Genomic DNA, 26611 nt, shown 5'->3' with positions numbered 1-26611 from the left:
CTTTTTAAGTGCAACTATTGTGGTGTCAAGATGATTTTATGAAAATGATTGTTACATGGATTGCTATAGTGACAGAGGGAGATGACCATGAAGATATTTATGAAATGATGATTCAATAGCATGCTTTTCTATCTGGGCTCAGTGTTGTCAATGCAGACTGGTTTTATTTTATGGTTGAAAACTTCAGGAGCGCCTCTGCACTGACACATTAGCCCAAACCCAGCGTAGATTTACTGACACGACGGTATCAAGGTGGAAATAGCTCACTGAAGAGTCAAGTTGCCACTGCATTTTGGTCACTTCAAACTGCCACAACACAACAGCGCTCTCTCCCCCCTCCCCACAGCAGTGAGTTATCATGGAGGGAGTCAGCAGGAGGAATGTGCTCTCTCTGAGACTCCTGGATCTCTTCCCACCCAGCAGGGAGCCCCTCCTGCCCTGACAACACTGAGCTGACCACTCTGGGGGAGCTCTGCCTCCCTGCTCCTCCTCCCTCGGTTTCAAACCTCCTTCCAGCTTCTCTCAGCAGTCGGCTCTTTCCAGTTCCTCCTGGGCTCTTTCTCCTCCCTTTGGGTTTCTTCTGTATGATATTATTGATCCTGTATTTCTCTGATTCTTCAGGTTATGGCTCTGTTCTCTCCAATTTGCTACATGTGTTTCTCTAACTTAAGGAAATGTGTCAAGGTGTTAACAATAAAATGAGAATTTAAGTAAGACAAATGTAACATCTATTTTCTTGTGATTTCATAAGGTGGGACAATATCGGGTACATGTCCAAAAACGTCAACTTTACTAGACAATCTCACAATAACACACTCCCAAATTTCTGGAAAGTGATGAAATCCCCTCCAACATAAATACCTCAGGTCATTACTACATCACCCCAGAACTCCTAGATCCAGTCATTATTATATAACTCCACTACAAAGATATCTTAACATGAATACATCAACCCCCGCCTTCCACCACACCTCCTTTCAGAGATCTAAGTACACGATACATGATCAAGCCCTCCTCCCACAAAACACACATATGAAGTATATCTACATGTTGTTGGTATGACATCATATCCCCAGTACTGCATCCTACCTTCTCATAGAAGCAGCAGATGACAGAGACACAACAGACCCAGTATGAGGGCTGAGGCCCAACTCCATCACCTTCATACTGTTTGTGACTAACATACATGTAGGATCATATTTTACCTGAATGGGACAGGTTGACAAGTTTATCATAACAATAATAATGTGTTTATTTAACAGATGCTTTCATCCACAGCAACATGCAGGGAGACATTTGAACTTGCAACTTCTTGTTCTGCTGTCAAATGCAGATCACCCACCAGGTCATCAACCATCAGATTCTCAAACTGCACTTTAACATCCTTCATGAGTGACCAACAGAGCAGAGAGGTGGGATCTTCCTCCTGCAGGTTCTACCATCATCATCATCATGAACAACAACCAGATTTATTTCCTCCTGGAACAGAAATATAAAGCCTGACCACTCAGTGGAGTGGGACTTCAACTACCACACACCTCACTGGGATGACATCACAGACATCTCTGATTGGCAGATCTTTATGTCAGTGTATTTGGCATCACCAGCTCCTCCAATAGAGAAGAATGGGTAGAGTTTCTCAGTGAAGGAGTCTTTATGAGTGTGGATGTGAGTCATGTCATCAGGGTGGTAGAAGGACACCTCCCCCCTGTCCCAGTCCAGCTGAACTCTGATCCTCTGGAGTCTCCTCTTAAGAGGGAGAGTTCTTACTCCTCCAGCGTAATACTGACCACTCCACAGCCATATACACCAGATTCCATACTTTGGGTTTGCAATACGCTCCCCCTTCCTGTCTACTGACTCTCTGGCCACACCTATATTCCAGACAGGATGGTCCCCCACCTCCACCTCCCAGCTGTGCTTCCCTGAGCTGAACCCCTCAGAACCCAGAACAGTGGCGTACTTGGTGTTCCTCTCTGGGTTGTCAGGGAGCTGCTGCTTTGAGCCTGTGTGTCTAACACTGGTCAGATCATCAGACAGAGAGAGCCAGGGTGATGCAGTGTTGGGGTCCAGAATGACAGGAGTGAAGCTGACCACCCCCCTCATCTTCTCCCACACTCTGAAGGCCAGGTTGCCCAGGTGTTTGGCCACGTCTATCAGCGCTCCTGAGACCAGCTGTGGATCCGGCAGTGTGACATGGGCTCTGGAACAAATGTTCATGATCAGTGTTGATGAGGGTGTAAATTAAAAAGTAAACAGAGAAAGGAGAGATGATGAATTTACATACTTCTTCTCTGTGACTCTGAAGTGCTAAATGAACAGAAAAGAGCAATGATAAGCATAGTCATCAAAACCATGTTAATAGATGATCATGAATTTTCAACTGAAATAAACTGTGGCAACCAAGGAACTTTCAGTGGGATTTGTTCTTGCACCTTTTAAAGCCATGTGTCAAGGGACAAGGTAAGCCCACAACTGGGCAAAAACAAAACACAAAAAAAGGTTAAAACATAGCTGCAGGCAGCAATGGCGGTTGGTTCCTCCCCAACATTGCAAAACATTATAAAATTGACATGACACATATATGTATTTCATACATGTATTTCATACATTTATCGATATACCAACTTTGGTGTTGATATCTCAAAGATTTGCAGAGATTTGACCAAACTTCCTGTTTGGTTGCTTTGTTGCAGATTTTGATTGGCTGTACTGGACAAACGGTTTAGAGCATCAAAAATCTGTTGAAGACTTGAGTGAAAGTTGCTCTGAGGATGATGTGTGCCAATTCTGGGGAAGATTGGACCAGAATTGAAGGAGGAGTTGCGAAAAAACAGGAAAAATCCAACATGGCGGCCGTTATAGGTTCTTGAGGCTTTTTAGTTCCGCATGAGCAATAAGGCATATATACAACATTTCAGAATTTCGGGACAAATGGGAAGCAAATGGCATCACTTTGAAAATTGTCAAATTGGGGTGTGGCCTGTAGCGTCACCTTCTGTCTAAAGTGACCCATGTTTGGTGTGGTAGTTACTAATGTGCTGCAGTTTCACCATGCCAAATTTCACAACTTTTTACAGTTCTGGTCTAGGGGCTGCCATCGACTCCCATAGGACTACCATAATAATACCACTAGGGTTCCCTCCTACCAGACGAACCCTAATAATGTTCTCCCTCAAACTCGAGATCAAGGCTGGTTTGCATAGGACACTGTTTTGTGTTGTTGAGATTAAGTGTTGTGCTTGACAGGTTCTATACTGTGTCACTCCCCAATCAGCAAACGAGGAGCTGCTGAGCTCCTGTTGGATGACTGGGAGCAGGACGGTCAAACCAGGCCTGGATCCCCTGAGCCAGAGCTGCCCACAGCACGTCCAGCGGTGGTGCTTGGCTCTCTGCTGTTTCTTGGCTCCTTGGTTGCCACAAAACACATCCTTACCTGCAGGAATGACACATCCTCTGCCCTTAGCTCCTGCTTTATGTCTTCAACTGTGTCTGAAAGTGAGGCTATCTCTCTATTTATTCCCTCAATCTTTTCTTTCATCGTCTCACTCTTCTCTTTGCCCTCTTTCCTCAGAGCTGCAGTCCTGGCCTGTTCTTCCTCGTGTAGAAACTGGTGAAGCTTGTTGAACTTCTCCTTCATCTGCTTCTCTGTGTTTACTGTCTGGGTCTGTTAGAGTCAGAGAAGACCTCACATTAGTATTTCATTATTCGTTTTAGAATAATAATTCACATATCTTTACTGATCAATTCAATGCCATTCGATCATGGTATTGGCTAAAACGTACTGTACTGTACCTCAATGTGTTCTGCAATCTTTCCACACATTAGTTTAACTTCATTAAAGTCCTCTAGCTTCTTTTCTAAGAACTTCAGGGCAGTCTGAATTTCTTCCTAAATTGACACATGACAGACATTTACAATCTTAAACTGTAATGATTCACAAAAGAGAGACTGTTCTTCTGTTCTTCTGCAGTGGCAACAGAAGTTAGAAATTATTTACACAAGTATCAACCCTTATAGGAAACCTTGACCACTTCAAGAGTGTCCTTGTATTTGATCTCAAAACACCATGTTTTTACTGATTATTTTTTCCTCTCACCCTGCGATCCTGGGCAGCTTTGTCTACTGGGACACAGCTGTAAGAATTGTGTTTCCCGGAGGTCTGACAGTACATGTGATCCATGATACCCTCCTCTGGAAGCAGAGTCCCTCTGTGTCCTTCCAGTTCTCCATAGAAGCAGAGAAACATGATCACATACAACCTTTCAATTGTCATTCCTCTATTCAAAGCCAAGTGTGTTTCTAAATGTCCTGTTGAGTTCTTTGTTGTGCGTGTTCCAGATGTCCCCAGGTATGAAGACAGTTGTCCACAGTTGATGAAGACCACATGAACAACTGATATCTCTGTGTTGAGCTGAGCTAAGTAATGACTTCCATTTACATGAAATCCAAAAGTAGTTAGACAGGTATAGTACTGTGTTGTGTGTGTATGAGTGTCTACATATTTGTGTGTTTGTGTACCCGGTACGTGTGCATCTAAGTGTGTGTGTTGACGTGTGTGTATAGTTGTGTGTGTGTATATGCAAGACTGTGTGTGCATAGTGTGTGTTTGTGTATGTGTGTGTGTTTGGTTGTGCTGGTTTGTGTGCATTCCTGCATGCCCGTTTCGTTAGGTATGTCAATGACTGTGCCAGAGTCCATGAGCTCTTTGGAGAGAGATGCAGGGAACAAGGGAGGAGAAGAGGAGGAGGAGGAGGGTGTGGAGGAGGACGGAGCAGAGAGGAGGAGGGTGTGGAGGAGGAGGAGGAGGGAGGAGAGAGGAGGAGGGTGTGGAGGAGGAGGAGGAAGGAGGAGAGGAGGAGGGTGTGGAGGAGGAGGAGGAGGAAGGAGGAGAGGAGGAGGGTGTGGAGGAGGAGGAGGAGGGAGGAGAGAGGAGGAGGGTGTGGAGGAGGAGGAGGAGGGAGGAGAGAGGAGGAGGGTGTGGAGGAGGAGGAGGAGGGAGGAGAGAGGAGGAGGGTGTGGAGGAGGAGGAGGAGGGAGGAGAGAGGAGGAGGGTGTGGAGGAGGAGGGAGGAGAGAGGAGGAGGGTGTGGAGGAGGAGGAGGAGGAGGGAGGAGAGAGGAGGAGGGTGTGGAGGAGGAGGAGGAGGGAGGAGAGAGGAGGAGGGTGTGGAGGAGGAGGAGGAGGAGGGAGGAGAGAGGAGGAGGGTGTGGAGGAGGAAGAGGAAGGAGGAGAGGAGGAGGGTGTGGAGGAAACATGTAGCACCAGTGTCACCAGTGTGACACAGACACCTGTGGTATCCAAGCTTGTCAGTTTTGTGTTTGTTATTGTTGGTCTCTTTTCCACAAGTCGTCAGCTACTCTGTCAGTAGAGTTCTCTGTGGTGGTGATCCTTCAGTCAGCAGGTCAGCTGGTTTGGTTGGTCCTCAGGTTCATATTTACTGTGATTATTTATGTATTTGATCAGACATGCTATTGTGCTTTTCTTCAGTTTCTCTTTGTTTCAGAAATGTACAGCTCCTTTACCGTCCCTTCAAAGCGAGAGCTTTTGAGCTCTATAAAACTAAGGAAGATGTTAACGGGATATATCACCTTATACATGTAAGGACTAAAACCCTTCCTCGATAAGGGAACTGTCCCTAGAATAAGACTTTGATGAAAGGTGAATGATATCAGCAGTAATTGGTTTCTGGTCACCAGGTGAACCGAGGAAGCCGACATGAAGGCTTGTGTGTCTCCTGAGAGTGGAGTCTGGATTTTGGTTGAACAGGAGAACATAAGTTTGAGTTACCTTTAACTTTATTCTATGGTCAACCGGTGTTCAATCAACTATTGTTGCATCAAGATGATTTAATACAAATGTTGGTTACATGGCTTGCTATAATGACAAGGATGAAGATGACGATTTATGTAACAATGATTCAGTAGTGTGCTTTTCTATCTGGGCTCAGTGTTGTCTATGCAGTCTGGCTTCATTTTACAGATGAAAACCTCCACCTCTGAAGCATTAGCCCCTCTAGTGACTTGTACTGATACCTAGCATGTTCCTGACAGCAGCAGAACTATGTTCTGTACCAGCTTTGCTGGAGGCAGCACGGTCACCTGCAGTTCCACCAGCAGTCCACTAGAGGGCGGACCACACACACACACACAGCTAACACACAAACCATTGGGGAGCATATTTAATCACCATTGTCAAACACTGTGACTGCAAATTGTATTAATTATTATATAACTCCACTACAAAGATATCTTAACATGAATACATCAACCCGCCTTCCACCACACCTCCTTTCAGAGATCTAAATACACGATACATGATAAAGCCCTCCTTCCCACGAAACACACATATGAAGTATATCTACATGTATGTTGTAGGTATGACATCATATCCCCAGTACTACATCCTACCTTCTCATAGAAGCAGCAGATGACGGAGATACAACAGAGACACAACAGACCCAGTATGAGGGCTGAGGCCCAACTCCATCACCTTCATACTGTTTGTGACTAACATACATGTAGGATCATATTTTACCTGAATTGGACAGGTTGACAAATTTATCACATAAACAACAATAATGTGTTCATTTAACAGATGCTTTCATCTATCGCAACATACAGGGAGACATTTGAACTTGCAACCTCTTGTTCTGCAGTCAAATGCAGATCACCCACCAGGTCATCAACCATCAGATTCTCAAACTGAACTTTAACATCCTTCATGAGTGACCAACAGAGCAGAGAGGTGGGATCTTCCTCCTGCAGGTTCTACCATCATCATCATCATCATCAACATCAACAACAACAACAACCAGGTTCATTGTGAACAGCAACATGAATCCTGACCACTCAAGTGTTCAAAGGAGTGGAACTTCAACTACCACACACCTCACTGGGATGAAATCACAGACATCTCTGATTAGCAGATCTTTACGTCAGGGTTGAGATCTGCTTGAGCTGCTGCTCAGCCATGACCCTCTAGGACGCTACGCCACACCCAGAGTTCAATGCCTGGTAAATATGCATGCAGCCTTCACATCATTCATTCCTGTGCATCCCAGTAATCACTCTCTCGTCCCCTCAGGATCCCAAGCCTGGCTCTGCTACCAGCCTCCACCAACCGCTCCAGGCTCAGCTCTGCTACCAGCCTCCACCAACCGCTCCAGGCTCAGCTCTGCTACCAGCCCTGCTTCAATTAAAACATCATTTATTCAATTGCTGGTGTGTTACTGAACTCGTGAAATCAGGTTGTAGATGAGAGTCAGGGAACAAACAATCGCAATCAGTTTACCATTTATTTTACAACAGAAATCAAACAACACAAAATCTGCATGACTCAGTCATAGGACAAGATACAAGCTGCTTAATCCTAAACCCTCATTAACATATTAGAAAACATAATGATTTGATTTCACAAACTTTCTGCTTTTTTAGAGTCTACAAATGACACACTCCCAAATTTCTGTGACTGATAAAATCCCCTCCAAAGCAAATACCTCAGGTCATTACGACATCACCCCAGAACCCCTTGATCTAGTCATTATTATATAACTCCACTACAAAGACATCTTAACATGAATAACATCCTTCCCCGCCTTCCACCACACCTCCTTTCAGAGATCAAGAGTCATTGTGATCCTGGAGGAAACTAACATCAGGTCCAGCCAAGCATTCGTAAGTGCAGTTGTAACTACCACACACCTCACTGGGATGACATCACAGACACAGACACCTCTGATTGGCAGATCTTTACGTCAGGACGTTCACCATCACCAGCTTTAAAAATAGAGAAGTATGGGTAAAGTTTCTCCTTAAAGGTGTCTTTATAAGTGTGGATTTGAGTCATGTCTTCAGGGTCGTAGAAGGACACCTTCCCCCTGTCCCAGTCCAGCTGAACTCTGATCCTCTGGAGTCTCCTCTTCAGACGGAGAATCTTACCCAGACCATCAGTGTACTTACCACTCCTCTGCAGTATACACCAGAGTCCATAGTCTGGGGATGCATAAATCACTCCCTTCCTGTACACTGACTCTCTGGCCACACCTATATTCCAGCCAGGAGGGTCCCCCACCTCCACCTCCCAGCTGTGCTTCCCTGAGCTGAACCCCTCAGAACCCAGAACAATGGCGTACTCTGTGTTCCTCTCTGGGTTGTCAGGGAGCTGCTGCTCTGAGACTGTGTTTATAACACTGGTCAGATCATCAGATAGAGAGAGGGTGGATTTTGCTGTGTTGGGGTCCAGAATGACAGGAGTGAAGCTGACCACCCCCCTCATCTTCTCCCACACTCTGAAGGTCAGGTTGCCCAGGTGTTTGGCCACGTCTATCAGCGCTCCTGAGACCAGCTGTGGATCCGGCAGTGTGACCTCGGCTCTGGAACACATGTTCATGATCAGTGTTGATGAGGGTGGAGATTAAAAGTTAAACAAATAAAAGATTAATTATAAATACACCTACTTCTTCTCTGTGATTCTGAAGTGCTGAATGAACAGAAAAGAACAATGATAAACATTGTCATCAAAACCATGTATCAGATGAGCATGATTTGTCAACTGAAACACATCCTTACCTTCAGGAATGACACATCATCTGCATTTAGCTCCTGCTTCATGGTTTCAATTGTGTCTGAAAGTGAGGCCATCTCTCTATTTATTCCCTCAATCTTTTCTTTCATTGTCTCACTCTTCTCTTTGCCCTCTCTCCTCAGAGCTGCAGTCCTGGCCTGTTCTTCCTCATGTAGAAACTGGTGAAGCTTGTTGAACTTCTCCTTCATCTGCTTCTCGGTGTTTACTGTCTGGGTCTGTTAGAGTCAGAGAAAACCTCACATTAGAATTTTAATATTTGTTTTTGAATAATAAACAAATCTTTACTGATCGATTCAATGCCTGTTGGTCACAGCATTGGCTAACACATATTGTACTGTACCTCAATGTGTTCTGCAATCTCTTCACACATTAGTTTAATTTTATTACAGTCCTCTAGCTTTTTTTCTAAGAACTTCAGGGCAGTCTGAATTTTTTCCTGAAATGACACATGACATACATTTACAATCTTCATATATAATGAATCAGAAAGAGAGATTGTAAGTTATTGTGCAGTGGCAACAGAAATGAAAAGTAATTTACACAAGTATCATCCATTAAAGGAAACTTTAACCACTTCAAGAGTGTCCTTGTATTTGATCTCAAAACACCATGTTTATCTGACTGGGAGTACAACGGCACTTAGGAACGACTGGCTGGACCTGATGTTCGTTTTCCCCAAGATCACAATGACTCTTATTGAGAGACTTGTTGCTCTAGTTGGTTTGTTGTAACTGTCTTAAAATTATTGTACTCGCTGTGAAATATATTACTGTTGCTTGCTTTTTCCACAGCTACACTCTTGCATTTTAGAGGTTCTTGCTGTTTAGTTGTAACTTGTCTAACTACATGCTCTTATTGTTCTTCCCTTTGGGACTTATATGGTTTCACAGTGTATGCTTCATGTTTGGCTACCCGCAATGTTTGGGGCCATCTCGTTGATATGATCAGTGACCTATGCACTTTTGTATAACTCTCTCTTGGAAGTTGCTTTGGATAAAAGCGTCTGCTAAATGCATAAATATAAATGACAATATTCTTCCTCTCACCCTGTGATCCTGGGCAGCTTCCTCTACTGAGACACAGGTGTGAAATCTGTGTTTCCTGGAGGTCTGACACACCACGCAGACGGGTTCTTTATCCTCCTGACAGAACAGCCGGAACTTCTCACTGTGCAGATTGCAGAGCACCTCAGACTCTCTGGCGACACCAGCCACTGTCTTAGACTCTGAGTGTTTGCTACACACCACCTTTCCTCTCCTTTCTTCAAACAATCCTGCTTTTTGTCTCCCAGCAAATGAGTCAGCTAAATCCTTCAATGAAAAGTTAATATCTGGACAGTCTTTCGAGGATTTTCTCTTACATACTGGACAGTTCTTGTTTTCAGCCTGATCCCAGAACTTAGTCAGACAGCTGGAGCAGAAGCTGTGGTGGCAGCCCAGAGACACAGGATCTCTGAAAGTCTCTGAGCAGACGTGACAGTTCAAGTACCTCTCCAATTTCTCAGCCATGGTTTCTGAAAAATGCTGCTTCTAATATTGAAATATAGCCTTTCTGCAGAGTATCCTTGTTTTGTAATTCTGACCAGGGCTGCGTTTCCCGATAACGATGGATCGTATAGCAACGATCGAGAAAACAACGAAACCATCGACATTTCTTACGTGCGTTTCCCAAACATTCTCGTAAGGAAGTAGGCTAATCTATGAGCTTTCAAGAGCTACGAATTTTCAAGACACACTATAGCTACGGTGTCTTTGGGAACGGCCCGTAAAACTAAGATTCGTCGTACGGTGGATTCTACGATCAATTTAGGCTTACGACGCTTTCGGGAAAGGCAGAGGTCTGTCCCACACCCTGAAATGGCGTCTGCTTCATCCAGAGCCTTCCTATGTTCCTTACAAGGGCGTAACCACGCATTCTTTGGGGGGGTCGTGTCCCCCCCAATATTGAGAAAATACCAATCTGTCCCCCCCAATATACAGCAGAAAATATGTAAAATATATGTTCTCTTTTTATGAACCCAGTCAATGGATCGAAGAAACATGTAACATCTATTTTCTTATGATTTCATAAGGTGGGACATTATCGGGTACTTGTCCAAAAAGGAAAACGTTATTAGACAATCTCTAGTATCCAACATGTTCTCTGGACTTGCAGAGATTTGCCCGATTCGAGATTCACAGAATCAGGTTGTAGATGAGAGTCAGGGAACAAACAATTTGCAATCAGTTTACTATTTATTTTACTACAGAAATCAAACAACACAAAATCTGCTTAACTCAGTCATAGGACAACATACAAGCTGCTTAATCCTAAACCCTCTAACATATTTGAAAATATAATCATTTGAATTCACAAACTTTCTGCTCATCTCAGTCTACAAATAACACACTCCCAAATGTCTGTGACAGTGATAAAATCCCCTCCAACATAAATACCTCAGATCATTATTACATCACCCCAGAACTCCTAGATCCAATCACTATTATATAACTCTACTACAAAGATATCTTAAGGTTAATACATCAACCCCCACCCTCCACCACACCTCCTTTCAGAGATCTAAATACACGATACATGATCAAGCCCTCCTCCCACAAAACACACATATAAAGTAAATCTACATGTTGTAGGTATGACATCATATCCCCAGTACTGCATCCTACCTTCTCATTGAAGCAGCAGATGACAGAGATACAACAGAGACACAACAGACCCAGCATGAGAGTCGAGGCCCAACTCCAACACCTTCATACTGTATGTGACTAACATACATGTAGTGTACATATATGTTACCTGAATTGGACAGGTTGACACGTTTATCAAAACAATAATAATGTGTTCATTTAACAGATGAGTGATTGATTCCACCATTGGGGGAACAGACAGGAGAACAGCTTGTGTTGGGACCGGCGCTCTTGAGCGGTGGGACCGCCAGACAGTTGTCAGACGAAGTCCCTAGATCGCAGGTAGCGGGCGACGAAGTCTGAAGACTTGTAGACATAGACTTGTTTATCATCATCATCCTCATCATCATCTTCCCACCTGGTCTCTTCTTCCCCCTCCTCCTCCCCCTCCCCCCTCCTCCTCCTCCTCCTCCTCCTCCTCCTCCTCCTCCTCCTCCTCCTCCTCCTCCTCCTCCTCCTCCTCCTCCTCCCCCTCTTCCTCCTCCTCCTCCTCCTCACCCTCTTCCTCTTCCTCCTCCCCCTCCTCCTCCTCCTCCTCCTCCTCCTCCTCCTCCTCCTCCTTCTCCTTCTCCTCCTCCTCCTCAATCATCAACATCTCTGATTGGCAGATCTTCACATCAGGCTGTTTGGCATCACCAGCTTCTCCAAAAGAGAAGTATGGGTAGAGTTTCTCAGTGAAGGTATCTTTATAAGTGTGGATGTGAGTCATGTCTTCAGGGTCGTAGAAGGACACCTCCCCCCTGTCCCAGTCCAGCTGAACTCTGATCCTCTGGAGTCTCCTCTTCAGACGGAGAATCTTACGCAGACCAATGGTGTACTTACCACTCATCTGCTTTATACACCAGACTCCATACTTTGGGGATACTTTTATCTCTCCCTTCCTGTCTACTGACTTTCTGGCCACACCTATATTCCAGTCAGGATGGTCCCCCACCTCCACCTCCCAGCTGTGCTTCCCTGAGCTGAACCCCTCAGAACCCAGAACAGTGGCGTACTTGGTGTTCCTCTCTGGGTTGTCAGGGAGCTGCTGCTTTGAGCCTGTGTGTCTAACACTGGTCAGATCATCAGACAGAGAGAGAGATGATTTTGCAGTGTTGGGGTCCAAAATGACAGGAGTGAAGCTGACCACCCCCTTCATCTTCTCCCACACTCTGAAGGCCAGGTTGCCCAGGTGTTTGGCCACGTCTATCAGCGCTCCTGAGACCAGCTGTGGATCCGGCAGTGTGACCTGGGCTCTGGAACAAATGTTCATGTTCAGTGTTGATGAGGGTCGAGATTAAAAGTTAAACAAAAAAAAGATTAATGATAAATTCACGTACTTCTTCTCTGTGATTCTGAAGTGCTGAATGAACAGAAAACAGCAATGGTAAGCATAGTCATCAAAACCATGTATCAGATTAGCATGAATTGTCAACTGAAACACATCCTTACCTGCAGGAATGACACATCATCTGCATTTAGCTCCTGCTTCATGGCTTCAATTGTGTCTGAAAGTGAGGCCATCTCTCTATTTATTCCCTCAATCTTTTCTTTCATTGTCTCACTCTTCTCTTTGCCCTCTCTCCTCAGAGCTGCAGTCCTGGCCTGTTCTTCCTCATGTAGAAACAGGTGAAGCTTGTTTAACTTCTCCTTTATCTGCTTCTCTGTGTTTACTGTCTGGTTCTGTTAAAGTCAGAGAAGACCTCACATTAATATTTCATTATTCGTTTTTAAATAATAAACAAATCTTTACTGATCGATTCAATGCCTGTTGGTCACAGCATTGGCTAACACATATTGTACTGTACCTCAATGTGTTCTGCAATCTTTTCACACGTTAGTTTAACTTTATTAAAGTCCTCTAGCTTTATTTCAAAGGGCTTCAGGGCAGTCTGGATTTCTTCCTGAAATGACACATGACAGACATTTACAATCTTAATCTATAATGAACCAGAAAAGAGCTATTGTAAGGTATTATGCAGTGGCAACAGAAAATAAAAATAATTAGTATCATCCGTTAAAGGAAACTTTAACCACTTCAAGAGTGTCCTTGTAGTTGATCTCAAAACACCATGTTTATCTTCTTCCTCTCACCCTGTGATCCTGGGCAGCTTCGTCTACTGGGACACAGGTGTGAAATCTGTGTTTCCTGGAGGTCTGACACACCACGCAGACGGGTTCTTTATCCTCCTGACAGAACAGCCGGAACTTCTCACTGTGCAGACTGCAGAGCACCTCAGACTCTCTGACGACACCGGCCACTGTCTTAGACTCCTCTGAGTGTTTGCTACACACCTCCACCTCCTCCTCTCCTTTCCTCTCTTCAGACAATCCTGCTTTCTGTCTCCCAGCAAATTAGTCAGCTAAATCCTTCAATGAAAAGTTAATATCTGGAAACTCTTTAGAAAACCTTCTCTTACAGACCGGACAGTTCTTGTTTTTAGCCTGATCCCAGAACTTAGTCAGACAGCTGGAGCAGAAGCTGTGGTGGCAGCCCAGAGAAAAGGATCCCTGAAAGTCTCTGAGCAGACGTGACAGTTCAAGTAACTCTCAAATTTCTCAGCCATGGTTTCTAAAAAATGCTGGGGCTAATATTGAAATATAGCCTACTGCAGAGTATACTTATCTTGTTATTCTGACCAGAACAACTCAGTTTCCTTTTTACCTTTTTAAAAGTTAACACCCTGAAATGGCGTCTTGCTTTGTTGTTGGAAATCTACTTTCGATTTCAGTTCACTAGTTCATCCCCTTCCTATACCTATATAGGTCCTTACCTTTAACTCCTTCTCACTCCTCTAGATGGTGCTGTAGGACTGCAGGACGTCTGAATGAGCTATTGTATCATGGTAAGGTAGGAAAGGTTTTCAACAGTGATAGATTAATCACAGCATGGATTTCAGAATATCTTCACTTAAGCAGTCAATTTTTCAGACTGCATGAACAAGTCCAATAAAGGGATTTCAAAGAGTAAGCTATTCATATTGTAGGTGTGTCGGTGTGGTGTTCACCGTTTAGTGTAATAATTTGAAAGTTTAAACAACAACAAAAATGACACATCATAATACACAACAGTAAAATAAAGGACATCCCTAAGCTGTTGAGTTTAATTTTGCTTGGGAACTTGTAATTTGTTTCAGTGTTAAAATGCTGAAACAAGTTACAATGTGAAAATTGTGAAATTGATGTTTCACTGGCCTCCAGTATTGTTTGAGGTGTGTGTGTGACCACTACAGAAGTATTATTGTGGTTGTTCTATATGTATACATATTCAGCATCCATCGTATTTAAGTCAGGAAATGTCCTTGTTGAAGGGTTTACATTCAAGAGTGACGAAAGCAGTACAAATAACAGTTTATTTTCCTCAGAAACACATCAGAAGATTTACTGAAATTCTTATCCTAAATAAATTCATTCCAAACAAAACACAGTTAATTTAGACTGTCCTTAATTTACCCCCGTCCCCCCTCCCCGACCCCAGAGCAGACTGTACCTGAGTAGCACACAATTAGTATAACAATACTAGCTTGTCATGTGACCTACAATAGTACAGTACGGGTCAGCAGTCGACAGTCCTTGGCGGTGCAGCCCTTGAAACAACAGGTGTGCTGTTACACTTTTCTTTCTTTTTCTACAATTGTTTTTTATCAATCCACAAACATAATCAAGCTTGTTACACAGGTCACGTGCTTGTAATTAATCATGGCAACAGCCACACGAGGATGATTCATCAGTCTGGCGACCACCTCCCCACTACCATCCAGTCTCCACCTATTCACAGGTCCACGTGTGAGTCAGCACCATCCATCTCAGTGAGATCGGAGGATCTGCAGACGTTTTGGCGTTCAAGTCGTCCACTCAGAGCATCATCCAGCAATGGGCCGACCCCCAGACCAGGTGTGTCTGTGCGTGTCCCTTTAAGAGAACCCTCCAGTACCAACCAGAGTCCAGGATGCTCTTTCCAGTCACAGTCTAAGCAAATCCAAATACAGGACGCCATTGTTCCTTCCCAATAATAGCCAATGAGAGTGTAGGACGTCAGAGTTCCACTCTAATGACAGCCAATCGGAGTCTAGGGTGATAGACACTAATACTGTCAGTCTCTCCCTCTTAACCAACCGGAGAGTCCAGGGGGTTTGTTTACAGTGTCTTTGTGTGTCCCAGCACTTACAGAGGCTAAAGTGTTTGAATGTGCAGGTACTTTTGTGAGTCTGTGTCTGTGTGTGTGTGCGTGTGTGTGTGTGTGTGTGTGTGGTCGGGCTACCACAGTGTCCAGGGGGGCTGTTTGAGAGGGAAAGAGGCCAGTGAGGACACATTGACAGGAATGGAGATCACAGCCCAGGGCAGGGCTTGTCTTTGGAGGGACCTTCTGATCATCAATCTAGGACAGAGACAAAGACAATAACAAGAGGGCGAAGAGTTAGGCAGAGTGTCGGAGGGTGAGGGAGAGAGAAGGATAGGTCAAGGACAATAGATTGGCTGGACCTGATGTTCGTTTTCCCCAAGATCACAATGACTCTTATTGAGAGACTTGTTGCTCTTGTTGGTTTGTTGTCACGGTCTTAAAATGATTGTACTCGCTGTGAAATGTATTATTGTTGCTTGCTTTTTCCACAGGTACACTCTTGCACTTTTGAGGTTTTTGCTGTTTAATTGTAACTTGTCTAACAACATGCTCTTATTGTTCTTCCCTTCGGGACTTATTTGGTTTCACAATGTTGGCTTCATGTTTGGCTACCCGCAATGTTTGGGGCTATCTCGTTGTTATGATCAGTGACCTCTATGCACTTCTGTAAAACTCTCTCTTGGATAAAAGTGTCTGCTAAATGCATACGTGTAAATGTAAGGACAACAGAGAGGAAGACAGCCAGCGAGCAGGATCCCTTACCCATCCCGTCCCAGCAGGAACAGAGCAGGTATGCTGGGCTTGGCCGTGCTGCCGTCCGTGATCATGTCCAGGAACTGGCTGTCGTTGTCCGCCGCGTCGTCCGCTATGAGCACGGCTGTGCCCCCGGCCTCCTCCACGGCTCGGGCCTTGTGGACAAAGGAGCAGCCCCTGCACACGGACACACGGGGCCAGGGTGAGACCGGGAGCCGTCAGGCAGAGGAGGCACGCGAGTTATGCAGACAGCCTTTTCTACAATGGATCGACGCATCACAAAGACAGACACAAACACGCATCCCAAAGACAGACACAAACACATGACCCCCCCCCCTTTTCAGGAGAGAGTTCGGGTCGTCAGTGCATCACCAAACACACATCATTACCCCCTCTCCAGAAGGATCACTTGTCCGTGAATCAGTCCTCTGTTCCGGAGCTCTGAACATCCATCGGCTGGTTCTGCTGGCACCAAGTAGATCTCATCATAAGAAGACACCTGCGGAGCAGGGGAGAGAGAGAGAGAGTGAGCAAGAAGAGAGTGAAAGGGGGGAGAGAGAGAGATAAAGGGATGAGGGGAGATCAAGGAAGACTTGTTGGCTTGGCTGCTTTCTCACACTCACAAAGTCTCCTCCAAAATCCTTGGCGGGCGCAGCACTGAAGATGTAGCCTATGTCCTCAGGGCTGATCACTCGGAAATATAACAACTCGTTGACCCCAAGACCTGGACATGCACAGGGAAATGGAAATGTGTGAGTCATTGGGTGTTTTATTTGTATTTTTTACATTTTAAGATCTTGATTCTACAGTGTTTGCTGTTGGGATAGATACTCAGAACCATATAGAAATTATGAGATATAGACAATGGCTCTAGATAACTTGTATTGCACTTCTGGAGAGCTCACTGTAATGCAAAGCTCATTTGTGATTAAGGTATAATGCCTACAGTTTATAAATAAATAAATAAACGTATACTGTTAACCAACTCTTGATGAAGTGCGAAATAAGAAGTTTGAAACATGGTTGTGGTGACGTAAAAGTCATGCGACCGAAGTGTAGTTCGTTCATAGATTGCTACGTTACCTTTGAATTTCTGGCAATTACAATTACGCTTCAAAACTCATACAACGTTATGTACATAGGTAAAGAGTATTTTTCTGAACAAAAAGTGTAGGCATCATAAACATGTGTTCACTACAGAGTTTATTTTCAGCAATAATCCCAAAAATAATGGAAAAATCACATATGTCAAAAATCACTTTTTGTCGAGGGAAATGCGACACTAACTTCCGGGTTGGCCTACAATAAAACGTCATCCCTGCGACACTATATATTCAAGTGAGTTTTGATAATGTATAAAACATGGCAAACTGAGTACTGCTTAATAGCCAGGGAGTTATTGACGGGAGGAGTTAAGAAATTGTAACAATGCCAGCTAAATTATCTTGAATTGCACGCTAACTAGCTAATTCCTGTGCAAGAAGAACAGGTTCAGGACAGTAGCCCACTGACAATCAGCACTAGCTAGCTATTTAGCCTACATATCCAGCTAGCAAGTCAGATAAAAGGTTCTCTCACCTGAGACGCAACACCAATGTATAAAGACATTGCCAAGATATATGCACCAGCAAAGCCTCATGAGCTCCATTGTAGTTACAACGTTAATTAAATATTTTCAGTTGGTCAATGATAATAATTCATACGACTTCATCAGAAAGATATCTCCGAAGGTTTATAGTATACGTAGGCGGGTCTTGACAATGGCACATCTACAGCAATTGGTTAACGAGAATGCGTTCCCAATTCTGTATGGACAAATCTTAAAGCCCGTCTCCTAACAGGCAAAGCCATTCAGTAACACTTGAAAGTGGTACCCCATGAGCGGTACACGTTGACAGGACAAAAAGCACACAAATGAACATGCAGAAAAACAGCGCACCTTTGTTTATCTATTAGGAATTTATTTCGTCAATTATCAGCCTCTCTAAACTGATTGTGTTCACACCATTAATTAGGCCCACCAGTCCCAAATACAGAAATAAGCTGTAGCCTAATTATTACAGAAATAATAAACCGTTATTAACGCGATTAACTATATTGTGTAAGAGTGTAGTAGGCTACAATATATTTGAAAATAGGCCTATAGGCTAGCTTCAAGCAGCAATGAGAGGGCCAAGCAGCAGGTGAAATAACACAAAAAATGTAAATGCATCAAAGACTAACTGAGAGTTAGACTAAAGGCCTAGGGGATGCTATTTGGAGGAAACAGACTAGATTACAGCTGTAACCGAACACTACGCAAACACAAGTAAGACAAGAGTCAGACTATGATAAGTTGCAAATGTTCAGCCTTGGGATCAAGACACATGTATTATCTAAGGTTAACAAACAACAATAAAGCATGCAAAAATACATTTTTTGCTTCCTGCAGCTGTCAGTTGTCTGCCATGGTAATTGGCACCAAACGAGCGTTGTCATGGGCCAAATTTCTTCTTCTACTTTTCTTTGTCTTGTTTTTGCAGCAGGTCGTTCGATCATTCGCTTTACAACCCCTTCTGTTCTTTTCTTCGTGTTTGAAATGCACCTGTCAATCAAAGTGTAGATGTAAAGGTTTCATTCGCTCTGTTCATACGTGGGCCTGATGTTGCGGCGCTTTGTGCATGTGTACTGCGAAGGAGTAAACTTCCTTACAAAGACACAGTTTGCATCAAAGCTAGGCAAATAACAAAGGCAACTAAAGTCATATAGTGTGACATATACAGTTACTAGTGTACATTAGATATGTTGCAATAATGTAGTCCTGGTCCTACAATATCTAGGATATGTAAGATTATGAAAGTAGTCCTATAATATCAATGTAAGAATATCAATGTATAGTGCTACTCCTGTATACCTGTACTGTATACAGTATCTAACGTCACACGAGGGGTACTGCTGCTGGTATTTGGTAGTCTTGTGAAATTAATACACGGGCTGTTAGGATTTGCTTCTAACAACACGGACCGTGTAATCTGAGAATAGGCTACAACTTGTTTCCAGAGGCCCATGATTGTAGTGAGATTCAATTGTGCTTTGAGTATTTATATATTTTTATAGTCATTTGAGATAACAACAAATGTAGTTCAGGGCAGCATGTTGGGATGGGATGACAGTTATCTGTGGGTCATAAGAAACCAGCCAACTGTAATCCTTGCTGGTTGTTCATCTTAGTTTTGCTCTAACCCTAGCCTATTCTAGTCGTGACGCGCGAACTGGGAAATGATCGACTGTGATAAGGCAACCACAGGGACACAGTGTAGTAGTTGACATTATATGCTTTTCAATAAGGACAGGCCCTAATGATGAATACATTCACAAATAGCATTTCTAATATGGGGAAAAAGCACAGTGTGAACATGCTGAAATAAGGTGTTGCACGCATATGTATATAAATAGACAAAACACACACTCACACACAAATAAACAAGGAAACAGAAGTACAGGGCAGGAAACACAGAGGCTTTTAATAGCCAGATGACTTGTGACGCACAAGGGGGAGACCAAACCACCAGGTTACAACGAAACACCATAAGTCAGACAGCGCCACATCTCACACCACAATACTGTACTGTATATACTGACTCGCTAACCTAACCAGGCTCTTCTCCATTGAAAGGACCCAGCAGTTCAAGACTATAGCCGAAATTGTCATTATATAAGAGAAATACCATGGTATTTCAAATATATTATGGCTCACTACCACCGTAAAACATTTGTTTTTGCGTTGAATAATATCTTACTTATAATGATAAACCCATTTCACAGTGTCAAAAGGCCTACAGATGAATTACATGTACAAAAAAACATAAATTAATTGATAGATAAATTAAAGTATAAATAGATTCACGTATAAATAGTTAAATAATATAGCAATTACGTTTTACAAAAGGTAAATAAACAACCAATCATAGGGGGAAAAGGGTGGTGAGTGTGCCGGCCAGAGAGGGAGACGGGTGCGACAGGTGTGACAATGTCGAAGGACAGGGGTGAGGGTGACAGTGCTGAGATCCAGGGAGGAGGTGGAGGAGGCAGGGGTGAGGATGCAGAAGGAGGCAGGGGTGAGTGTAACCGTACAGAGTGAGACAGGGGAAGGAATGGCCCTAGACAGAGTTGAGGTCAGGAAGGAAATCTCTCAGTGGGTTACATTTTTCCAGGGGCTCCAGTGGCTCCAGGTAGACACGATGAAAGGGTCTCTGGAACGCACTCTCAGCTCACTCACCTCCCTCGGGATGAGGCCAGTGGTCGACCTCTCCACCTGCAGTGACAGGGGGAGGGAGAGAAAGTACGAAAGAGAGAGACAAATAGATATATCGAGACAGAGAGATAGTGAGGGAGGGAGACCGAGAAAAACGGCGAAGGAGGAAAAGAAAGAGACATAAGGAAAAGGAAAAATAAAAGAGATTAATTCATTAATCAATTAATCAATCGATTCATTAATTGATTCCACACATCGGTGAATCTGATTTTGTATGAGAGTGTTTTCTAGACAGAGTGCATGTGTTTTTTGGTGCATGTATGTGTTTCCGTACATATTGGAACAATGTATAGTATGCGTTTCTGTATCTAACGTAAGGATGTACAGTAGGATAGGTCGAGTACCTTTCCGTCGTCCTTTTTCCGGTACTCTATCTCGTGCTCCAGAGGGTAGAAGCTACTGGGCGTGGTCCAGGTGGGCGCAGGCTCCACTGTGACCTTTAACATCTTCTTCTCCACCCGACATTTCACCTTCTGTGGGCTGTCAGGTTGAACTGCAAATATGCAAAGGACCCTCTGTCAGCGAGTCACAAACTCACAAATGCCTCACTCCAGCCAGTTAGCATACATAGCTTCACCTGTGACGAAGGAGGGCTAGAAATAGTTCCAAACCCCTCGGGATTTCATCTCGACACGCACATGCACGCACGTACACAAACACACAAGCACAAACTCCGCGCAAACGGCCCTACTCACCAATGTCCCTCAGGTAAAACTGCTTGGTCTCCCTGAAGTATGAGCGGTCGTTGATGGCCTCTGCGGTGACCAGCAAGGCGGTGCTCTCCTCGGCGTAGGCTGAGAAGGGGTGGAGGATGGTGAAAGTGTAGCCTCCCTCGAGTCCCTCTGGGTCTCTGGTATTGGGACTGACCCAGGAGCAGGAAGGCTTACCCTCCAAACTAGAGACATGAAAGGGAGGCGAATGATGATCGGTGAGACAGGTCCATCCGTGTGGATGTGTACTGGTATGTACAGGATATGTTCTGTGTGGTGCGGTTGTGCTGGTACCAGTCAGGGCCCAGTCCCAGGCGCAGGGCGGTGACCTTGCTGTTGTTCCAGGTGCAGGTGAAGGAGCAGTTGTAGGAACTGGCTCGGCAACTTAGCTGAGACTCTGCGCACACAGACAACAGGGGCTTAGACAGGACATAGGGCAATACTGGAGGAAAAGGAATTGTATCAACACAGGAACCAGGGCAGTGACAGGGTGATATTGGCCAAAAGCAACAGAATCGACAGTATAGCAACCAGGTACAGGAAGTCGAGGTGTGACAGAGAGATAGAGGTACATCTTATTTTTATTGAACACAATGTGAGCATCGAACCTGCTGGTGTAGTAAAGTCTATTAAAAATGATTAGAGATCAAAGAAATATGTCAAAGTAGATAACAAACACACACACACACGCGCACACAATTACCAGTGTTGTCTTCCTCCTCTTCCTCAGCATCCAGCAGCACGTATGAGGAAGACAGCTTGCCGTCTTGGCCCCAGCAGCTGTACTCCCCCAGCAGGGGGCCACCCAGGTCCGAGAGCGTCAGGCTGTGCCCCTCCATGTCGTAATCGTTCTCGTCCAGGGGGTACGGGTCCGGGCCGCGCTCATGCGTCCATTTCACCTCACCTTTCAGCTCCGTCGGACAGTTCAGGGTGACACTGCCTTCACGCTTGCCTACGACCACTGACACCACACGCACACACACAAATCGTTCGCCTGAGTGAGAGGGCATTCATGTTCATGACAAGAGCAAAGACACAGAATAAGATGTAGATCACACGCACACACACGCATACACACACACACGCACACTTACAGTTGTCGGGGAAAGAGGTGAGTCCGTGGGCCAAATGTATGCAGAGCAGTAGGAAGACCCATGGTCCTGAAATATTCTGAGGATGCCAGCGGAGAGTGGACAAATAATGCAATACTGAATTAATGAAGCAGAAATTGCTATCATTTACAAAAATACTGATAGTGTTTAATGCTATAAGAATGCTGAATTTGTTTGACTATTAGACAATAATTGCGCCAAGAAATCAGCGATAATTTCCATCCCAGTTACAGTATGCCATGTTTTAATCTAAAAAGCTTCTGTCTATCCTCCGGCTCTTTTTACCATGCTAAAGAAAACTCGTTGCTATTCCAAGCGTCGACAGAGAAATATCAGCGATACAAGCAGACAGTTAGTTAAACTGTTGAGGTTTCTTCTGTGTTTTATATGACCCTAATAAGCAATGTGGGTGTCACGGTTTTGCCCACCTCAAACCAGACAGCCTTCAATCTCACAACTGTGAGGGTGGGGGGGGGGGGTTGGGGGTTTCGTTGCACAATTTCTATGACTGATATTTGGTATTATATTTGGTATTTGGGTAATGGGAGTGGGTGGTTATGGTTGTCGACAAGGAGAAAACTTAATGCAACACTTTTTATCACCAGTAAACGGTGATATTGTTACGTAAATACAATTATGTTGTAATAATCAGACTACATTTCGTTTCCCAAAGCGTTGACACTCACGCGCACCTGTGCTGTACGCTGTAAGGGGGTGGTTCATGGGCAAAATGACACAGAAGTTGAGCTGATTGACCAGATAGGAAATACAAGGTAATTCATTGTGCAGTGTAGGATGGCGTGTTACAATCATTCCCTTTTGCATTTCTCATGAAAGTGTTGTTTGAATACGAAGGCAAAGATGCAAAAATTGTGAGTATCCATGGGAGGGGGGAGGGGGGGCTGTGGGGAATCCCAGGGGTTTCCTTTGAACAGTGGTCGCTGGACAGCTAGCATGACGGCAACACCAATAATTTACATTAAAGTCTATGTCTTAGACGGAGCTTTGCAGTCTACTGCCCGAGCCACACACATATTTGCATATATTGACAACATTCATTTCATTGACAAGAGGCATGTTGGGAGTTAATAGCACCTCTCACTTCGTCAGAGGAGTGTACAGTGTAGAGTCATCTATTATTATTTAGTCACTTACTATCCAGTCATCTATGGTTTGAGGTTTGGTATTCAATGGAGGTCCTTACGCCCCGCTGATCTGTGTTGCTAGGATAGCAGTATACACATCATGCATCATAAAAAACAAATAACACCATCAATTTAAAAAAATGGACTGCAACCTAATTGCACTGGGGACAAATAACATTACATTTACACTTAGTCATTTAGCAGACACTCTAATCCAGAGCGACTTACAGTAAGTACAGGAACATTCCCCTCCGAGGCAAGTAGGGTGAAGTGCCTTGCCCAAGGACACGTCATTTGGCATGGCAGGGATTCGAACCAGCAACCTTCGGATTACAAGCACAATTCCCTAACCGCTTGAAGCTTACGTATGGCTGATCTACAGTGCCGTCTCCCCTCATTGAGTCATTGAGTTTTATGAGGAGATGGTGTAACCGCAAGTCACTTCTTTGCCTGTGTATAAAAACAGCATGGTTATCACTGAACTCTAGGGGACCATCTGGAAATGTTACCAGAGAGTTTCAAGTGTGTTGCCCTGTCCACACGTTCTATCTTTATCATTCATGGTAGCAACCAATAAATAAAAAAAACAAATGATGCAGAGTAACTTGAGTCTCTACATGTCACAGGGAGAGTGCAGCGGGTGGGCCCAGTTGCAGTGACCGAAGCAGGATCACAAGAACAAGTGTTTGATACTCAGAAACAGGAACTCGAAGGGCACACGTTTAGCAAGGAAAGGATCCGACAAAGACTAACCACGGAAGGAACCGTAAAAACGCAGTCGGACCCAACGAGACACAGGTGAGACCAACTAGAACAGACAAGCAAACTGAAAACCTCACCCAGGGACAGGGACAGGGATTCACAGACACAAAGAGAACACACAGGGGAACTGGGGCAAGGACGTGGGCATGACACTACAAGGCTCTGGTCCTTCAGTCACTGGAAAACAAACATTCGTAGAAGTATTCTAGGTTTCATTTCCCTATACCAGGAACTAAAAAGAGAACCATCTCCCTTCCCCTATTAGTGTGTGTGGTTAACCGACCCTTTCTGTGTTTTTTTAAAACAAATATCCAATTTAAACAAGTAGGCTATTCATACACTTCAGCATCCATTGTGTATCAGGACTGAAGACGTCTCTTATTGTGCCCAATTGCTGTGAAAGTACCAAGTCAATGAAGTCAATTACCAAATACAACTTCAAGACCAAATCAAATATAACAATTATTTATTACAGATCAGGTGCAGGTGTCTGATCCACTCAAGTTGAGCATCTTAGAAGACTGAACCAAGAATACAGTAATGAAGGACAGTTAATAGAATTACAATATGAAAGGGGGGTGACAGTCAACATAGGAGTCAGATGGCTGAGCGGTTAGGAAATCGGGCTACTAATCAGAAGGTTGCCAGTTCGACTCCCGGCTTTAGGGGATTGTCCCTGAACTTACTGTAACTTACTGTGTGTGTGTGTGTGTGTGTGTGTGTGTGTGTGTGTGTGTGTGTGTGTGTGTGTGTGTGTGTGTGTGTGTGTGTGTGTGTGTGTGTGTGTGTGTAAATGTTGTTTGCGATAACGAGCCAGGCCACATACAGCTATGTAGCTAATGATGAATATAAAGTTATGTCACATCAACGTTAACTCATGTTAACGTACTACATACCTCTCCCGACTTAATTGTGTTCAATTAGGGAGTCAGGTGGCTGAGTGGTTAGGGAATTGGGCTAGTAATCTGATGGTTGCTGGTTTGATTCCTGACTGTGCACAATGATATTGTGTCTTTGGGCAAGGCAATTCACCCTACTTGCCTTGGGGAAAATGTCCCTGTACGTACTGTAAGTCGCTCTGGATAAGAGCGTCTAAATGTAAATTAAACGCTGCGGTACCTTCTCCTTCACTGGGGTGAGAGAGATGTGAAAGCGCCTCGAAGAATAAAAAATAAATAAACACATTAAATAGGCCATAAGCACAGGGTATTAATTCAAGAGTGCTAATTTGTCTTGGTCTGGTCTTGGTCATGACTCTGTATCGGTTTAGGTGGTCTTGACTACAACAGTGGGGTTTGCATGTGTGTCTGTGTGCTTATCTTTCTGCTTCATCACCCCACCACTTACTGTGGAAGTCCCATAGGGACCTGTGCTCAAACACCTTCTCTTTTCTATCTACACGATGGGGGAGGCCCACACGAGTTCTAAGTAGGGTCTGGTCTTCTTCTTTTATTACTCAAAATGTTAACTGTACAGGTATTAGTCAATGGACTTCAGACCATTAGTAACATTATTTGTCAAATAAGAAACTGAAGTTTATCAGTGTGTGATTCCTTAAATCTCATATTGACATTGTTTTCAACTCGCCTATATACAACAGCATAATAGAACTCCTGAAATTCCATTTAGGTTTTTTCTTGACTCACACATACACAAAAGCACATACACACATAGGGCCATGCCAGTCATCTGAGAGAGATGATATAGAATACACACACGGGCACAAATTGGGCTCTTATAATAACTTCAACTAATCATAATTTTGATGACTCAGAAGAAGTCTATTAGGTGTCAAGGTTAGGGAGCACTGTTATCATGCAGCTGTTGGTGTAGTAGTCTACTATATTAACCCTACTGACCAATGGTCAAAACATTTTGCTTCCTGCGTACTTGCCTACATGAAACTGACAATCTTTACAAAACGATATTACAGAGTTTATTTGATCAGAATCAGTTTTATTTGCCATGTAAGTTCACACAAACAAGGAATTATTGTGGCAGGAAAGGGACATATATTATAACCATACTATTGCATTTTCTTATAATGACACTACTTGAACTCTTGAAGCACACAAGGAACTGAACTCGGGCATTTTTGCCCTAGTGTGTGGGTGTGTGTTAGACTAGGCACCCTGTTATGTCTTAACAATCCCCCTCTACGGAGGGGGCGCTGGTTTCTGGGAGAGGATGAGAAGAGAAAGCAAAAGAGGAACGGTGGGCGTGAGAGATGTGGGTAACCTCTCATTTGAGTGGTCATATGGAATGGAACCAGACACAAGACCCACACCAGTCCGGGATTCCCAGACACACAAGGACAACAGCGCAGAGGGAATACTCCTGGTTTACGGAACACAAACACATCGTTACGGTCACGCGCACACAGATCACGTATGCATGAACTAGGCTCTTTCACTGATACTGATGTGTCAGGTTATTCCTTTTCCTGTGTGTGTCGTCACCAGAA

At 44.1% G+C, this 26611-nt stretch overlaps 5 protein-coding genes and 1 long non-coding RNA gene across 9 annotated transcripts; 1 reads left to right on the top strand and 5 right to left on the bottom strand.

Annotated features, from left to right (window-relative positions):
* Window positions 1-728: 728 nt before the first annotated feature.
* Window positions 729-4317, bottom strand: LOC146219714 (zinc-binding protein A33-like). The gene is made up of 5 exons (XM_084694738.1): window positions 4100-4317; window positions 3796-3891; window positions 3437-3667; window positions 2288-2310; window positions 729-2203 (listed from the first exon to the last, which is right to left on the bottom strand). Exons 1-5 carry the CDS (start codon window positions 4274-4276, stop codon window positions 1540-1542), a joined length of 1191 nt encoding a protein of 396 aa, XP_084550864.1. The 5' UTR covers window positions 4277-4317; the 3' UTR covers window positions 729-1539.
* A 2965-nt stretch (window positions 4318-7282) lies between these two features.
* Window positions 7283-10447, bottom strand: LOC146219713 (E3 ubiquitin-protein ligase TRIM35-like). Of its 2 annotated transcripts, none has more exons than XM_084694736.1 (5): window positions 9632-10447; window positions 8926-9021; window positions 8570-8800; window positions 8458-8480; window positions 7283-8373 (listed from the first exon to the last, which is right to left on the bottom strand). In XM_084694736.1, exons 1-5 carry the CDS (start codon window positions 10091-10093, stop codon window positions 7704-7706), a joined length of 1482 nt encoding a protein of 493 aa, XP_084550862.1. In that variant the 5' UTR covers window positions 10094-10447; the 3' UTR covers window positions 7283-7703. The 2 variants fall into 2 exon arrangements, with proteins under 2 accessions (XP_084550862.1, XP_084550863.1); XM_084694737.1 differs by having other exon boundaries at window positions 9950-10447.
* Window positions 10448-11527: 1080 nt separating this feature from the next.
* Window positions 11528-13594, bottom strand: LOC146219712 (zinc-binding protein A33-like; the record flags this gene model as incomplete). The annotated part of the gene is made up of 6 exons (XM_084695323.1): window positions 11528-11568; window positions 11768-12504; window positions 12589-12611; window positions 12701-12931; window positions 13057-13152; window positions 13343-13594. Coding segments are annotated over 6 exons (1380 nt in total), but the record flags the coding sequence as incomplete, so codon positions are not given.
* Window positions 13595-14626: 1032 nt separating this feature from the next.
* Window positions 14627-17867, bottom strand: LOC146219711 (protease-associated domain-containing protein 1-like). The gene is made up of 5 exons (XM_084694628.1): window positions 17703-17867; window positions 16748-16848; window positions 16514-16623; window positions 16134-16301; window positions 14627-15626 (listed from the first exon to the last, which is right to left on the bottom strand). The coding sequence occupies exons 1-5, from the start codon at window positions 17770-17772 to the stop codon at window positions 15506-15508; spliced, it is 570 nt and encodes a 189-aa protein (XP_084550754.1). The 5' UTR covers window positions 17773-17867; the 3' UTR covers window positions 14627-15505.
* A 1734-nt stretch (window positions 17868-19601) lies between these two features.
* Window positions 19602-23817, bottom strand: il12b2 (interleukin 12B 2). Of its 3 annotated transcripts, XM_084694626.1 has the most exons (8): window positions 23614-23817; window positions 23396-23463; window positions 22223-22298; window positions 21832-22089; window positions 21423-21525; window positions 21114-21313; window positions 20763-20911; window positions 19602-20418 (listed from the first exon to the last, which is right to left on the bottom strand). In XM_084694626.1, exons 4-8 carry the CDS (start codon window positions 21965-21967, stop codon window positions 20296-20298), a joined length of 711 nt encoding a protein of 236 aa, XP_084550752.1. In that variant the 5' UTR covers window positions 21968-22089; window positions 22223-22298; window positions 23396-23463; window positions 23614-23817; the 3' UTR covers window positions 19602-20295. The 3 variants fall into 3 exon arrangements, with proteins under 3 accessions (XP_084550752.1, XP_084550750.1, XP_084550751.1); XM_084694624.1 differs by lacking the exon at window positions 23396-23463; XM_084694625.1 differs by lacking the exons at window positions 23396-23463; window positions 23614-23817 and adding an exon at window positions 22526-22663.
* Window positions 22943-25348, top strand: LOC146219709 (uncharacterized). The gene is made up of 3 exons (XR_014751020.1): window positions 22943-23013; window positions 24012-24183; window positions 24623-25348. It is a non-coding gene; the product is annotated as an uncharacterized LOC146219709 (long non-coding RNA).
* Window positions 25349-26611: the final 1263 nt, after the last annotated feature.

Source organism: Hypomesus nipponensis, chromosome 28 (genome assembly GCF_054491055.1).
Source record: "Hypomesus nipponensis isolate SF chromosome 28, ASM5449105v1, whole genome shotgun sequence".
Taxonomy (NCBI): domain Eukaryota; kingdom Metazoa; phylum Chordata; class Actinopteri; order Osmeriformes; family Osmeridae; genus Hypomesus; species Hypomesus nipponensis.
This window is presented reverse-complemented; position numbering and strand designations above follow the sequence as displayed.

Bases quoted from the DNA above. Each gene is read 5' to 3' on its own strand.
- LOC146219714 (XM_084694738.1), bottom strand. From the start codon at position 4,276: ATGACAATTGAAAGGTTGTATGTGATCATGTTTCTCTGCTTCTATGGA. The intron at 3,668-3,795 runs GTACAGTACAGT...TGACTCTAACAG, and splicing joins AGATTGCAGAACACATTGAG to ACCCAGACAGTAAACACAGA. The intron at 2,311-3,436 runs GTAAGGATGTGT...CTGTTCATTTAG, and splicing joins AGGATGTGTCATTCCTGCAG to CACTTCAGAGTCACAGAGAA.
- il12b2 (XM_084694624.1), bottom strand. From the start codon at position 23,679: ATGACGTGTCCTTGGGCAAGGCACTTCACCCTACTTGCCTCGGAGGGG. The intron at 22,090-22,222 runs GTAAGTGTGCGT...GTGTGGTGTCAG, and splicing joins CACCTCTTTCCCCGACAACT to TGGTCGTAGGCAAGCGTGAA. The intron at 20,912-21,113 runs GTGAGTAGGGCC...GCATATTTGCAG, and splicing joins GTTTTACCTGAGGGACATTG to TTCAACCTGACAGCCCACAG.
- LOC146219713 (XM_084694736.1), bottom strand. From the start codon at position 10,093: ATGGCTGAGAAATTGGAGAGGTACTTGAACTGTCACGTCTGCTCAGAG. The intron at 8,801-8,925 runs GTACAGTACAAT...TGACTCTAACAG, and splicing joins AGATTGCAGAACACATTGAG to ACCCAGACAGTAAACACCGA. The intron at 8,481-8,569 runs GTAAGGATGTGT...CTGTTCATTCAG, and splicing joins ATGATGTGTCATTCCTGAAG to CACTTCAGAATCACAGAGAA.
- LOC146219711 (XM_084694628.1), bottom strand. From the start codon at position 17,772: ATGGAGCTCATGAGGCTTTGCTGGTGCATATATCTTGGCAATGTCTTT. The intron at 16,302-16,513 runs GTAATGATGTGT...GTCCGTGTGCAG, and splicing joins GTGATCCTTCTGGAGAGGGG to GGGCTGCTCCTTTGTCCACA. The intron at 15,627-16,133 runs GTAAGGGATCCT...TCTCTGTCCTAG, and splicing joins TTCCTGCTGGGACGGGATGG to ATTGATGATCAGAAGGTCCC.